This window comes from Bos indicus, chromosome 29 (genome assembly GCF_029378745.1).
Source record: "Bos indicus isolate NIAB-ARS_2022 breed Sahiwal x Tharparkar chromosome 29, NIAB-ARS_B.indTharparkar_mat_pri_1.0, whole genome shotgun sequence".
Lineage (NCBI taxonomy): Eukaryota > Metazoa > Chordata > Mammalia > Artiodactyla > Bovidae > Bos > Bos indicus.
The window spans coordinates 6,240,615-6,255,704 of record NC_091788.1 but is presented as its reverse complement, the minus strand read 5'-3'; the positions used below and the strand labels follow the sequence as shown (position 1 = coordinate 6,255,704).

General features: G+C 37.3%; 1 protein-coding gene across 2 annotated transcripts in view; it reads left to right on the top strand.

Moving 5' to 3' along the window:
* The window catches only part of FOLH1 (folate hydrolase 1), a 72,743-nt gene that overhangs the window by 14,573 nt on the left and 43,080 nt on the right, over positions 1-15,090 (top strand). For both annotated transcript variants that reach the window (XM_070783132.1, XM_019955217.2), the window contains exons 5-6: positions 11,989-12,114; positions 13,354-13,540. In XM_070783132.1, coding sequence (XP_070639233.1) covers positions 11,989-12,114; positions 13,354-13,540 — 313 coding nt within the window. The remainder of the gene's footprint in view (positions 1-11,988; positions 12,115-13,353; positions 13,541-15,090) is intronic.

The following is a 15,090-nucleotide window of genomic DNA, read 5'->3' as shown; positions in this document are numbered from 1 at the left end:
CATAGTGTTTTTTAGGATAAAATTTACCACACTGAGATGGGGATATCCAAAGTGAACATTTATTTGACAAATGCATTCACCTATGTAATTAAAGCACCATCTACACATAAAATATTACTGTCACTTCAGAATGTACTTCTAAGCCCCTTCTCAGTCAGCCCCACACGCTCCCAAGGCAGTCATTCTCATTCTCCGTGGTTTTTTTTTTTGGCCACCTTTGATTCGTTTTGCCTATGCTAGAAATTCATATAAATGGAATCGATAGCATTTGTGAGTGTAGGACCTGTGAAAATTCACGTGTTTTGCACTTATCCATGGATTGTTCTTTTTTTATTGCCAATTAATTTCTACTATATGGAAATACTACATATTTTGCTACCTTTGTAAGACTTGGATTGATTTTATAAAGAACCTGAATGAGAATTTGAAATTGTTGCCATTTTCAAATGAAGAATACAGACATCCTTTTTAGAAAATTTGTATGGTTTACTTAATAAGGCAGTGTGCATGTTTATTATCTGTTTTCACAGTAGATCCCTAGATTCTTGGATAGTACTTTGTTTTTTATAAGAAAGCTAAACTTGAAAGAGTTGAATATAATTTATTAATGTCTTTTAAAATGTTACCTCTCCTGCTATAGTATTTGACATCAGGTAGATTCAGCTTTCGGAGAAGGCAATGGCAACCTACTCCAGTACTCTTACCTGGAAAATCCCATGGACAGAGGAGCCTGGTAGGCTGCAGTCCATGGGGTCGCTAAGAGTCGAACAGGACTGAGCGACTTCACTTTCACTTTTCACTTTCATGCATTGGAGAAGGAAAGGGCAACCCACTCCAGTGTTCTTGCCTGGAGAATCCCAGGGATCGGGGAGCCTGGTGGGCTGCCGTCTATGGGGTCGCACAGAGTCGGACACGACTGAAGTGTTAGCAGCCGCAGGTTCAGTTTTGGACATATAGGGTGTGAGGTACCTAGGATATTCCAAGAAGTTGGAATATTGAAGTAAGTATCACTCAATAGAGAGATAAACACTTGACTATTATCAGAAACATCCCTAGTAAAAAATTTACATTTAGAACTGAATTGATATTTAAAGCTCCAAGGAAATAGCAGCCCACTCCAGTGTTCTTACGTGGAAAATCTCATGGATGGAAGAGCCTGCCAGGCTACAGTCAAAGGGGTTGCAGAGTCAGACACAACTGAGCGACTAAAACACTTCACCAGTCAGTCAATGTTTATTGTAAAAACATAGGCAATAAACCTATGTTTTTAATTAATTATTAAACCTATGATTTAATATTAGGCAATGCTATATTTTTTAATATGTAAAGTTTAAAAACATACTCTTTTTTATTATTTTCTAATGCATTTGATTAACTTATATATAAAAACTCTCACAGGTTTAGAGTATTTTCTACAGTTGTATGAAATTTGTTTTAAATGAATAGTTAACATCATAGTTAATGGCACAATATTAGAAAAATTCTCCCCCAAATTTGTACATAAATAGGTTCCTTTCAGTCATTGTAGTTACTTCGTAATTGACATGACATAGAAATAAAGGATATAAAAACTGGGAATGAAGAGATATTTTAGATCTCAGGTGTCTAGAGTTAAATAGACTTTATCTTCTGGGTAAGGCACATTACCATCATGGGTCCATGTAAGATTCCTAATTTAATTTCTTTCTTTTCATCTTTTATCCTTATTTTCAATCTCATTCCTTATCTCCACATCCCCTATACCCTGCCATCATCTGTAATGTATTTATACTTTTAGGAATGTATATATTCTTATAAAAACATGGGCTTATTAGTGATTGGTATATTTTGAATATATGCAAATAATATATCTTAGGTCTTGGTCTATGACTATTTTCAATTAGCTATTTTTTAAAAATCTATTTTATGTCAGAGTGGTTCATTACTTTTTACTCTTGCAGAGTACCCCATGTTATGTGCACACCACATGTAGCTTATCCATTCTCTTAGTGGCAAACATGTGGTTTGCCTCTAAATCTGAATTACCACAAACAGTGTTGGAGAGCTTGTGCTCATACATGTCCCTGTGTGGGCTTGCAAGGGTTTCTCTGTGTACAGTAAACCAGTAGTGGGATTGCCGGTTTGTAAGGAATGCTACATTTCACAGTGTTCAGACTGCAGCCGTTTATCGCTCTTTTCAACACTATATATGAGCGTTCCTTTTCCCTCAGATTTTCATCAATAATTGAGGTTATATAACTTTCTAAATTTTGCCTCTCTAATTGTGTTGTTTTGTTAGTTTGGGGTTCTCAAGGCAAGAATACTGAAGTGGTTTGCCATTTCCTTCTCCAGTGGCCCACGTTTTGTCAGAACTCTCCACCATGACCCATTCATCTTGGGTGGCCCTATATGGCATGGCTCATAGTTTCATTGAGTTAGACAAGGCTATTATTATCCATGTGATTAGTTTGGTTAGTTTTCTGTGATTCTGTGAACAAAGCTAGTGGAGGTGATGGAATTCCAGTTGAGCTATTTCAAATCCTAAAAGATGATGCTGTTAAAGTGCTGGACTCAATTGCCAGCAGATTTGGAAAACTCAGCAGTGGCCACAGGACTGGAAAAGGTCAGTTTTCATTCCAGTCACAAAGAAAGGCAATGCCAAAGAATGTTCAAACTACTGCACAATTGCACTCATCTCAGACGCTAGTAAAGTAATGCTCAAAATTCTCCAAGCCAGGCATCAATAGTACGTGAACTGAGAACTTCCAGATGTTCAAAATGGGTTTAGAAAAGGCAGAGGAACCAGAGATCAAGTTGCCAAAATCTGTTGGGTCATAGAAAAAGCAAGAGAGTTCCAGAAAAACATCTATTTCTGCTTCATTGACTACACCAAAACCTTTGACTCTGTGGATCACAAAACACTGTGGAAAATTCTGAAAGACATGGAAATACCAGACCACCTTACCTGCCTCCTGAGAAATCTGTATGTAGGTCAAGAAGCAACACTTAGAACCGGACATGGAACAGTGGACTGGTTCCAAATCAGGAAAGGAGTTATGTCAAAGCTCTATATTGCCACCCTGCTTATTTAGCTTCTTTGCAGAGTACATCATGCGAAATGCTGGGCTGGATTAAGCACAAGCTGGAATCAAGATTGCTGGGAGAAACATCAATAACTTCCAATATGCAGATGATACCACCCTTATGGCAGAAAGTGAAGAGAAACTACAGAGCTCTTCATGAAGGTCAAAGAGGAGAGTGAAAAAGCTGGCTTCAAACTCAACTTTCGAAAAATGAAAAACTATTCTGTTTTTGTATTTGGTCCAGTTACTTCATGGCAAACAGATGGGGAAACAATGGAAACAGTGACAGACTTTATTTTCTTGGGCTCCAAAATCACTGCAAATGGTGACTGTAGCTATGAAATTAAAAAACGTTTGCTCCTTGGAAGAAAAGCTATGACAAACCTAGACAGCATGTTAAAAAGCAGAGATGTCACTTTTCCGACACAGGTCCATATAGTCAAAGCTATGGTTTTTCCAGTAGTCATGTATGGATGTGAGAGTTGGACCATAAAGAAAGCTGAGCACCAAAGAATTGATGATTTCAAACTGTGATGCTGGAGAAGATGACCCTTGAGAGTCCCTTGAACACTAAGGAGATCAAAATGGTTAATCCTAAAGGAAGTCAATCCTGAATTTTAATTGGAAGGACTGATGCTGAAGCTGAAACTCCAATACTTTGGCCACCTAATGTGAAGAACTGACTCATTGGAAAAGACCCTGATGCTGGGAAAGATTGAGGGCAGGAGGAGAAGGGGACAACAGAGGATGAGATGGTTGGATGACATCACTGACTCGGTGGACATGAGTTTGAGAAAGCTGCAGGAGTTGGTGATAGAAGGGGAAGCCTGGTGTGCTGCAGTCCTTTGGGTCACAAAATGTTAGGCACGACTGAGCAACTTAACTGAACTGGATTGTGTTACTGTTGTTTTAATTTATTTTGACTCACATTTTTGATTAAAAATGAGATCATAGATATCTAAGCATACTTATTTGTTAGCTATTCTTTTTTTTTTTTTTTTTTTTCATGCTGTGAAATGATTACCAGCCATCTTTTCCTGTTGAATTTCTGGCCATTTTCTTACTAACTTCAGTGGTTTCTTAAATATTTTAGTTATTCATCCCATATTGGTTTAAATATTGCAAACATCTTCTAATTTTATTCATATTTGTTCATGTTGTCTATAATGCTTTTTACTGAAGAGAATTCTTTTATTGTGACATTATCCAGTGTTCTCTTTATATTTTCACACTTTGGGTCTTTCTTAATTTCCTCATTCTTTATTTACAGTGATACAGTCAGAATATCCCCAAAATACTAATAGCTCTTTATTTAAAAATAGCCATGATATTACCAATTAAATATAAGGACAAATGATATGTAATAGCAGAAAATATAACAAATATGTAGTTTAAAATAGCCCTCAAATATAAAATGAATTGTAAAAATTATTAAATGAGTGTGACTGGTTGAAGAACAGTGAAATTTTTTGAGCAGTGACAATATTATGTATGAAGAAGATCATGTTTCTGGCTGGGAAGACAGAGTTTTATAAGATAAGCGCTCAGTTTGTAGGTTTACTCTATAACCAGTGAAAATTCCCCAATTAGTTTTGTACATTGTTTTTTGTTTCTTTTTGTTTTTTCATTTGTTTTCTTCTAGTTTTCAGTTGAGTTCAGTCGCTCAGTCATGTCCAACTCTTTGCGACCCCATGAATTGCAGCACGCCAGGCCTCCCTGTCCATCACCAATTCCTGGAGTTCACCCAAACTCATGTCCATCGAGTAGGTGATGCCATCCAGCTATCTCATCCTCTGTCGTTCCCTTCTCCTCCTGCCCCCAATCCCTCCCAGCATCAGGGTCTTTTCCAATGAGTAAAGTCTTCACATGAGGTGGCCAAAGTACTGGAGTTTCAGCTTTAGCATCATTCCTTCCAAAGAACACCCAGGACTATCTCCTTTAGAATGGACTGGCTGGATCTCCTTGAAGTCCAAGGGACTCTCAAGAGTCTTCTCGAACACCACAGTTCAAAAGCATTAATTCTTCGGCGCTCAGCTTTCTTCACAGTCCAACTCTCACATTCATACATGACCACTGGAAAAACCATAGCCTTGACTAGACGGACCTTTGTTGGCAAAATAATGTCTCTGCTTTTGAATATGCTATCTAGGTTGGTCGTAACTTTCCTTCCAAGGAGTAGGCATCTTTTAATTTCATGGCTGCAGTCACCATCTGCAGTGATTTTGGATCCCAAAAATAAAGTCTGACACTGTTTCCACTGTTTCCCCATCTATTTCCTGTGAAGTGATGGGACCAGATGCCATAATCTTAGTTTTCTGAATGTTCTAGTTTTACTGAGATATAATTGGTATCTCAATAAGACTATAAGTTTGGGGCTTCCCTTGTGGCTCAGTAGTGAAAAATTTGCCTGCAATGCAGAAGACATGGGCTCGATCCCTGTATCAGGAAGATCCCCTGCAGAAGAAAGTGGCAACCCACTCCAGTATTCTTGCCTGGAGAATCCTATGGACAGAGGAGCCTGGCGGGCTACACTCCACAGGGTGACAAGAGTCAGACACGACTCAGCAACTAAACAAGAATAACTGTACGAGCTTAAGATATACAACATAATGATTTGACTTTACATACATCATGACAAAATTATGACAACAAATTTAGTGATAAAGATACAAAGAAATATAAAAAAAAATTTTTTTCTTGTGATTAAAACTCTTAGGATTTATTCTCTTGATAACTTTCCTATAAGATACAGCAGAATTAATTTTATTTACCGTGTTGTACATTTCAAGTCTAGTACTTACTTATCTTTTAACTGGAAGTTTATACACGTGGACTGCCTTTCTCCAGTACCCACTACCCCTCACCCTCCATCTCTGGTAACCACAGATCTGACCTCTATGCATTTGTTTTTGAAGTACAGTTGACCCATAACACTCTATTAGTTTCAGTTATGCAACATGATTCATTATTTTTGTATATTTCAAAATGATCACCACAATGAGTCTAGTTACCATCTGTCACTACACAAAGATATGATGTATTAATAGTTACTGATTATAGTCTCCAGATAGTACATTTCATACCTGTTTCTTTATCTTGTACCTGGAAGTTTATACTTCTCAATCTCCCTCACGTATTTCTCTCATCCTTTCACTCCCTCCCCTTCGGCAACTACCAGCTTGCCCTCTGTATCTATGACTGTCACTGTTTTGCTTTGTTTATTCATGTGTTTTTTAGATTCCACATGTACGTCAAGTCATCAGGTATTTGTCTTTCTTATTCTGACTTATTTCACTCAGGTGAATACCCTCTAGGTCCATCTGTGTTGATGCAAATGAAACGATTTCATTCTTCTTATGGCTGAGTAATACTGCATTGTAGATTATATTATATTTTCCACATCTTCTTTATCTATCTTCTTTGATGGGAGTTTAAGTTGCTTCCATTTCTTGACTATTATAAATGATGATGCAGTGAACATAGGGTTGCATGTGTCTTTTTGAATTGGTGTTTTTGTTTTCTGATAAATATCAGGATTGGATATGCCCCAAGAGTGGAATTCCTGCACTGTATGGCAGTTCTATTTTTAATTTTGGAGGGAACCACCATGCTGTTTTCCATAGCGACTGCCCATGCCAGTGTGTGTGTGTGCTCAGTTGTGGCCGACTCTTGGCAGCCCTATGGACTATAACCCGCCAAGCTTCTTTGTCCATGGGATTTTCCAGGCACGAATACTGGAGAGGGTTGCCATTTCCTCCTCCAAGGGATCTTCCTGACCCAGGGATCTTTTCTTGCATTTCCTGCAGTGGCAGGCAGATTCTTTACCATGGAGCCACCTGGGAAGCCCAGCAACTGTGCCAGAGTGTTCCCTTTTCTCTGCATCCTCACCATCACGTTATTTGTTGTCATTTTGGTGATAGCCATTCTGATAGATGTAAGGTGATATCTCACTGTGTTTTTTTTCTTTTTTTGGCTGTGTCTCACAACATGTGGGATCTTAGCTCCCCCCTGACCAGGCACCACACCTGTGCCCCTTCAATGGGACCATAGAGTGTTAACCACTGGACTGCTTGCGAACTTAGGTCCCTCGTTGTGGTTTTAGTTTTCATTTCCCTGATGGTTAATGATGTTAAACATTTTTTCATGTGCCTGTTGGCTATCTGTATGTCTTCTTTGGAAAAATGACTGTTCCATTTTCTGCCCATTTTTTCAATCGGATTGTTTGTTTGTTTATATTCTTTGTATATTTTGGATATTAGCCTCTTATCAGATGTATCATTGGCAAATACATTTCCCATTCAGTAGACAGCCTTTTAGTTATATTGAGAGTTAGTTCCCTTTGTTGTGCAAAACTTTTTTAGTTTGAGATTGTCCCATTTGTTTACTTTTGCTGTTGTTTCCCTTGCCTGAGGAGACCTATCCAAAAAAATACATTGCTAAGACAGATGTCAAAGAGTGGGCTACCTATGTTTTCTTCTAGATATTTTATGATTTCAGGTCTTACATTTAACTCTTTAATCTGTTTTGGATTTATTTTTTTTAATGGTATGAGAAAGTGGTCCAGTTTGATTCTTTGAAATGCAACTGTCCAGTTATGACAGAATTATTTTACTCATAAGAAAATTATATTATAGAGATGATTAACTCATTTCTTTCAAGTAGATTTAAACTTTCTATATTAATGCAAGGCTGGAAAATACATGGGATTCTCATGTATTTGTTTTTTAATTATGTATGTCTGTATGTGTTCTTAGGATGTTTCACCATAAGCGTCTATGGATCTTGGGTAGCTCAGCTGGTAAAGAATCTGCCTGCAATGCAGTAGACCCTGGTTCGATTCCTGGGTGAGAAGTTGCCTTGGAGAAGGGACAGGCTACCCACTCCAGTATTCTTGCCTGGAGAATCTCTATGGACAGAGGATCCTGGTCTTAACTAAGTGACTAAGCACACACCATCTGTGGATCTACATCTGAATCCTCTGAAAATGAAAGTGGCTTGGTCGTGTCTGACTCTTTGCGACCCCATGGTCTATACAGTCCATGGAATTCTCCAGGCCAGAATACTGGACAGGGTAGCCTTTCTCTTCTCCATGGGGTCTTCCCAACCCAGGGATCAAACCCAGGTCTCCCACATTGCAAGGGGATTCTTTACCAGCTGACCCACAAGGGAAGCTCAAGAATATGGGAATGGGTAGCCTATCCCTTCTCCAGAGGATCTTCCCAAACCAGGAATTGAACTGGGGACTCCTGCATTGCAGGCGTGTTCTTTACCAACTGAGCTATCAGGGAAGTTTTGCTTTAGGTTATTTATATTAGCAATTCAACAATGTCTGTAATTATAGTTTAATTCAGTGGTTCTTGAACTTAGCTTGTATCACAATAATCTAGAGGGCTTATAAAACATAGATTCTGATTCACACCCCCTAAATTTCACTAGATCTTGGGTGAAGCCTGAGAGTTTGTTTCTGGTAAGGTCCTAGATGGTATTGACTCTGGGTTCAGGAACCATGCTTTGAAAACCATTGATCTTATGTCCCAGTTCTGTCTCTATTAACAAGAACAGGAAGATGGAAGCTTGAAAGAAATGGAAAATTCTAACAGTGCAACATTGTTAATTATTTCCAGTTATAGAACAATTGTGCAGTGTAAATTTTACAAGAAGGTCATTGTCTGAAAACAAAGATTTTTTCTAACTAGCAATGACAGCTTGCATTTGTGAAGTGCCAAGAGGACCTGTCTGCCTACACTTGTTTTCATTTTCAAAGTTTTCTGTCATTTTCAAACTAATTTCTTCTCCTGTCCCTTCTCCATCCCAATTTGTTCTGTAAGATGTGCAGATTAAAAGGTAGCTACAATTTACAGGCATTTAAAGAAGTAGTCAGTTTTCCCAAAGTTGGTGATATTATATATGAATAAATTTCAAGTAGAACATTTATGCTAAACAGAATTCACTGGAACCAAATTGGTTAATGGCTATGTATTCACAGTTGGAATAAAAGTGTGCTCTAGAGAAGGCTAATGATTATAAACCAGACATACAGTGCTATCATCAATAGTTTGTTGATCTTGCATCAATCTTGGGAAGAAAAATAATAGCTAAAAGTAATCCTTTTCCTGAAGTAAAGATTCAAGTGTCACTTTCTCAATAAGCTTTCTTCATTTTTTTTTTTTGGAAATTGCACACAACTGAATACAAGGTCTGTTTGCTTACTATATTTAAACTTAAATTTTTTTTCTCTATAGAACTCATCACTTTTTAATATTGTATACAATTTGCTTTTACCAGGACTTCCCTGGTGGCTCAGATGGTAAAGCGTCTGTCTACAATGTAGGAGACCCGGGTTCAATCCCTGGGTTGGGAAGATCCCTTGAAGAAGGAAATGGCAATCCACTCCAGTACTATTGCCTGGAAAATCCCATGGATAGAGGAGCCTGGTAGGCCCCAGTCCATGGGGTTGCAAAGAGTCAGACACGACTGAGCAACTTCACTTTCACAATTTGCTTATTACTTTTATGATTTATTGTCTCTGCCTTCCACATGAACAAAAGTTTCTTCAAAGACAGGGATTCTCTGTATCTGCAGTCCCTAGAATGATATGTCTTCAACATATTTGTGGAAGGAATCCGAGAGTCAGCTTGGAAACAACCTTATTGCAATACATTATAAATTTGTTGTGCATGTGTTATGAGACATAGTCAAAGAGGAAAACAATAACCAAAATAAAATGATGGGATACTAGAAATAGTGTGAGACAAGGATAGGATATTAGAAATAGTGTAGGATGGGGACTTCAAACACTAGGGTATGTAAAGACTTTCCAAAGGCAGATATAGGATCATTTAAAATAAAACAATCACATTATTTGTTTCTCAGTGGATTCTTCATGGAATTGAGAACTAGCCTGTGGTAAGGCTCTGCTGGTCCCCTGTTCCCACCTCCCTCATTTACAATTATTTATTTCTTATTTTATGAATGAGAGACATCACTCATCCATCCTGAAACATATCTCTGAGTTGTAAAAAAAAAAAAAAAAAAAATCTCTAGGCCTCCAAACAAAGAGATGCTAGTGAAAGATTCTAATAGCTAGGTGACAGAAATTTGTCAAGTCAAATGGTTTATAGTTGAACAAAATTAAAGATGAGTCTAATTGAGTTTCCAGCTAAAACCATTAGAATTAACTTGGATAACAGATCAGTGTGAGATTTAGGGGTTGTAACTTGGAAAGAGTTAAAATAATTCAGGGAAAATTCCATAACAACTTTTTTTTCATTCATATCCTAAAATTTCTCAAAACATGTCTAACAATGAGAAATGTGAATGGAACTGATAGTCCTGACTTATTCTGGAAATAATTTTTTCATCCATAGATCTATGACCAAATGTTTTAACATCCCATAGCACTGAAAGTTGTATTTCAAGCAAAATTTTATGCTTAGGCATTGTTTATGAAAGTTTGTAATGATGCTTAGACTCACTTTGATACTGCTAATAATTATAATAGTAAGTCACTTGAAGAATTTTCCTAACATGTACAGCTTGTCATAGGAAATAAATATTTTTAAACACTATACACATGATTCTTAATCAAGGCAGGTTTGGCAGTGATTAAGATTTACAAGCATTATCCAGATTTCTAGGCAGCAGAAACTGAAATGGAATTTGCCATGCTAGATGTTAATTAAGGAGTGTTCTCTTGGGATCAATATCTGTGGCAGGGAGGGGAAGGAAGCTGGAACAAACAGAGGGAGAAATTGCAGTTCAATGCCAGTTCAAGGACAGCCTCAACTGACCCAATGGGCTGCTCTGGAGTCAGAATAGCCCTTCAGAATGCCCTGGGCTGGACAAAGATGACCAGATCTTTCTGTTCCCACATGGATCAGTCATTGACCATGTGTATCCTGGAAGGACATGACCTCGAGCAGAGTGGCTGTGTGTAGCTGGTCTTGAGCAAGGGCTGACAGAGAGCCCTCTGATGGCCTGCAGAGAGCCTTCCTTCTCTGGAGCAAGGGCATCTTCAATGAGGAGGAATCTAGGCAGGACACCCTGGTGTCACCTTAGTATATAGTAAGATGCTTTAGGCAAGGGGGAAAATACACGTTCAAGGAGAAAACTTGATGATAAAATTCTGACTGAAGAGTGTGGCTTTACAATGTTGTTGAATGATGTTGAATAATAAATCATTATAGTATTTAAATTCTTTTGGATATAAATAAAAGAGGTAAAATTGCTTCTGAAAATGTTAATATTTGTAATGTGCTGGAAATTGTATTCTTTATGGCAACTTAAAGATATGACAAACAATTTCAGATGTGAACCTAAAAATAAAGGAGAGATACATTGCTTTTCAAAATTAATTTAAGGAGTAGGTAAGCAAAAAAAAAAAAAAAAAAAGTGTGTGAAGAACACTGATCTAATCTAGCAGGCCATTTTACAAATGATAATGTTGAGACTCAGAGATTTCCTTGTGATCATTATAATGATATGAAGCCAAATTTGTAAAGTAGTGGCATTACCTGACCATTATTTCTTACCTGGTTGTGTGAAGATGCATTGTGAATATACTTCAAAGAGAATAAAGCTCTCATGAAGGGCTTTTTAACCTAGGGAACCTTGTCCCTCCAAATTGCATAGGACAGTGTATTTGTTTATGTACATTTTCCTGGGGAATGCTTTTCTATAGTTGTATAGTCACTACAGAGGAGACATTGATGTAAACAAAACTTAATATTTAATTAATAAGTCTCTACCCAGCTAATTGCCTTCTCAATTCAAGTTCATTTCTCCCCTGAATCTCTTATCAGAGGCTTTTTTGACCCTCTTACATACTCTTGCTTCTTTCCTCTTTCAAAAATGCGAAACAGTCTTCATGCCGAGAAACCTCTTTTATGAAATCTTTCTTGTACTAAGTCATCTATGTTCTCAACAGGGTGACCTGGTGTATGTTAACTATGCACGAACTGAAGACTTCTTTAAACTGGAGCGGGACATGAAAATCAATTGCTCTGGGAAGATTCTGATTGCCAGATATGGGAAAATTTTCAGAGGAAATAAGGTAAAAAAAAAACAACTCTTTGTTTTTCTTTTCAGTAAAAATAAAAAGTAATATTGTATCTTGGGCTTTCCTGATGGCTGAGACAGTAAAGAATCTGCCTGCAATGCAGGAGACCTGGGTTCAATCCCAGGCTCCGGAAGACCCCCTGGAGAAGGGAATGGCTACTCACTCCAGTGTTCTTGCCTGGGGAATCCCATGGACAGAGGAGCCTGGTGGTCTGCAGTCCATAGGGTCGCAGAGAGTCAGACATGACTGAGGGACTAACGCTTTCTGTTTTTCATATTGTATCTTACATGGGTAGAACCACATCCTTAAAATTTTTTGATGACCATGATTTTCCCATACTCTTTATCATTCCTGCCTAATAGGGAGGGTACATGTGCTAGTTTATAGGCAGGTTTTAACCTGGGTCATTGGAATTTGGCCTCTGTAGAAGTTCAAGGAGAACATTGCAGGTTTTTCCATATCTACACATTGTCCCTGTAGTCTATGAAGTAGCGTGCATTGGATTTGTTGTTAGTCTTTAGTATCTTTAAATATTATCTTTGAAAATATTTACTAAATTAAATTTTGGTGTTAATTCTTTGTTAGAGGTAATGAGACAAGCCAATCTATGCACAGCAGTTTTGAAAGTTACCAACACTTGATTTGGGGCTTCCCAGGTAGTATAGTGATAAAGATTGTGCCTGCCAGTGCAGGAGATGCCAGAGATAGGGGTTCGATCCCTGGGTCGGGAAGATCCCTTGGAGTAGGAAATGCAGCCCACTCCAGTATTCTTACCTGAGAAGTCCCATGGACAGAGGTGCCTGGTGGGTACAGACCATAGGGTCACAAGGAATCAGATACAACTGAGGGACTGAGCACATAGAGTACTTGATTTTTTTTTTTTTTTTCCCTTTTGTGGGAAATTAATTTAAAAAATATTCTCTTTCAACCATAGAAGAAATGGGAATCTAGTCTGTGAAATCTACTTGTTTATTGTGCTTCTAGACTAGAGGAAGGAAATAGTAGGTACCTGTTACCACTGGTATATACATTTTAAAAAATCTGCTGCAAGGGCTAATCCAGCCCTGGAAACTAGGTTTCAGAGCTTGCATAAGAAAAAGACAAAACCAATTCTGTGAGATGTCCTTTGTTGTAAGCATAAGGATTAAAAATAAGGACTGAAGATAAGTTTTAGTTACTTATTTAAATGTAATTTCAAATAACCAACCTAAAATAAGAAAGACTGTTTTCCAGGTTAAAAATGCCCAGCTAGCTGGGGCCAGAGGGATCATTTTGTACTCAGATCCTGCTGATTACTTTGCTCCTGGGGTGGAGGCATATCCGGATGGTTGGAATCTTCCTGGAGGTGGTGTTCAGCGTGGAAATATCTTAAATCTTAATGGTGCAGGGGACCCTCTCACACCTGGCTACCCGGCAAATGGTGAGTGATCAGGCTTCAATCATCACAGAGACTTTTAACATTTTGAAGTGATTTTATCAAAAGATTCCCTTTGACAAAAGGATAAGTATGTCATTTTCTTACTGTCTTTGCATCTAAGAATAAATTAAAGGGTTTTGAAGTCGGAAAATTATTGGTTTGGGTCCCTTATCCCTTGTTTGGAACCATTGCATCTGGTAGGTTTTGAAATGCAGACATTTTCAAATATTTAAAAGTAAGATGGTGCATATACCTTACTGCATAACATTCACATAGGCTGGGACAAAATGTGGGAAGCAAGCATGTAAATATTTTACAGTAAAATGTATGAATAATCATTTTAAGCAGAGGGTACATAAATAATATAAATAGCCTCAGGTCTGCTCAAGTCAGATCTTGCTGCCAAATTAGTTTATATCAGATCATGTTTTGTTGCCAAGTATTAATAAATGCCCTCTCCCAATTAATGGATTTTGCAGTTTTTAAAAATTTCTAATTGTAGATAAGGGACAGTAAAACAAACTCTATAAATCCCTGAAATGGCATATTTTGAATACAGAGTCTGGAAAATGCTTATTGTGTCATTACTGTGTAAAGACAATAGTGATCACTTTCAAGGAGTGTTTCCAAAATTCTAGCTTTTAAATGCATTAACGACCCTATAAGCTTTGTTGTGTTATTATCTCTACTTGACAGATGGGGAATGTGAAACCAGAAAGAAGTAAACAGTCTGCCTTGTTCATTGCACCATTAAGTGAGGAGTGGGGATTCAAATTCAGATTATCTGGCTCCAGAGTCCATGTATTTGTCTCATGCTGAAATGCCCTGCTGTATAATTATTAACAAGAGAACTTGGAGCATATTTTTAATGTACTCAGCTATTTGATAACATTTACAAAAATCTGTCATCATTTAGTTTGTGTGGTTTAAAATTAATAAAGGTTTATAACTTGGATAAAGTAGGTTACCAAAGTATTGGTGGTATTTCCATATTTATTTTTCATCTTGGATCCTTCTATCTAATTGTAGACTCCTTTAAAGCTTATGTATTTGGCTTTGTAAGTTTTTAAACATAGTACATTGTCATAGGTTTTTTTAAGCAATACGTATTATCCTGTGATAAAATCATGTATCTACCTGAACTTTACTAACTTAGCCCTTTTATTCCCAAGTTTTGAAAAATGCAACTTCTCCTAAGCTCTGTTTGTTATAAAAAGCTAAAATTATGAACATAAAATAAAATCAACTAGAATATTTCTGTTTACTATGCTCAGATTTAAAAGATGACATTGTAGAAATTCCCTTTTGTGTCCTTTCTTATTTTTCTTTTAATTTCACTCTTTATTATGGGATAGTTCTGACACAAAAAATTAGAGATAATGAATACCATTTTGTCAATGTTATTTTGTCTATTCATTGCCCTTTTTTGATTATTGCTCTAAATTTTAAAAATCCCATGTAATGTATTATTATGTCATTTTGCCATAAAAAGACTAGCTTTTACAATCACCTACATCAAAAGAATTCCAGAAAAACATTTACCTCTGCTTCAT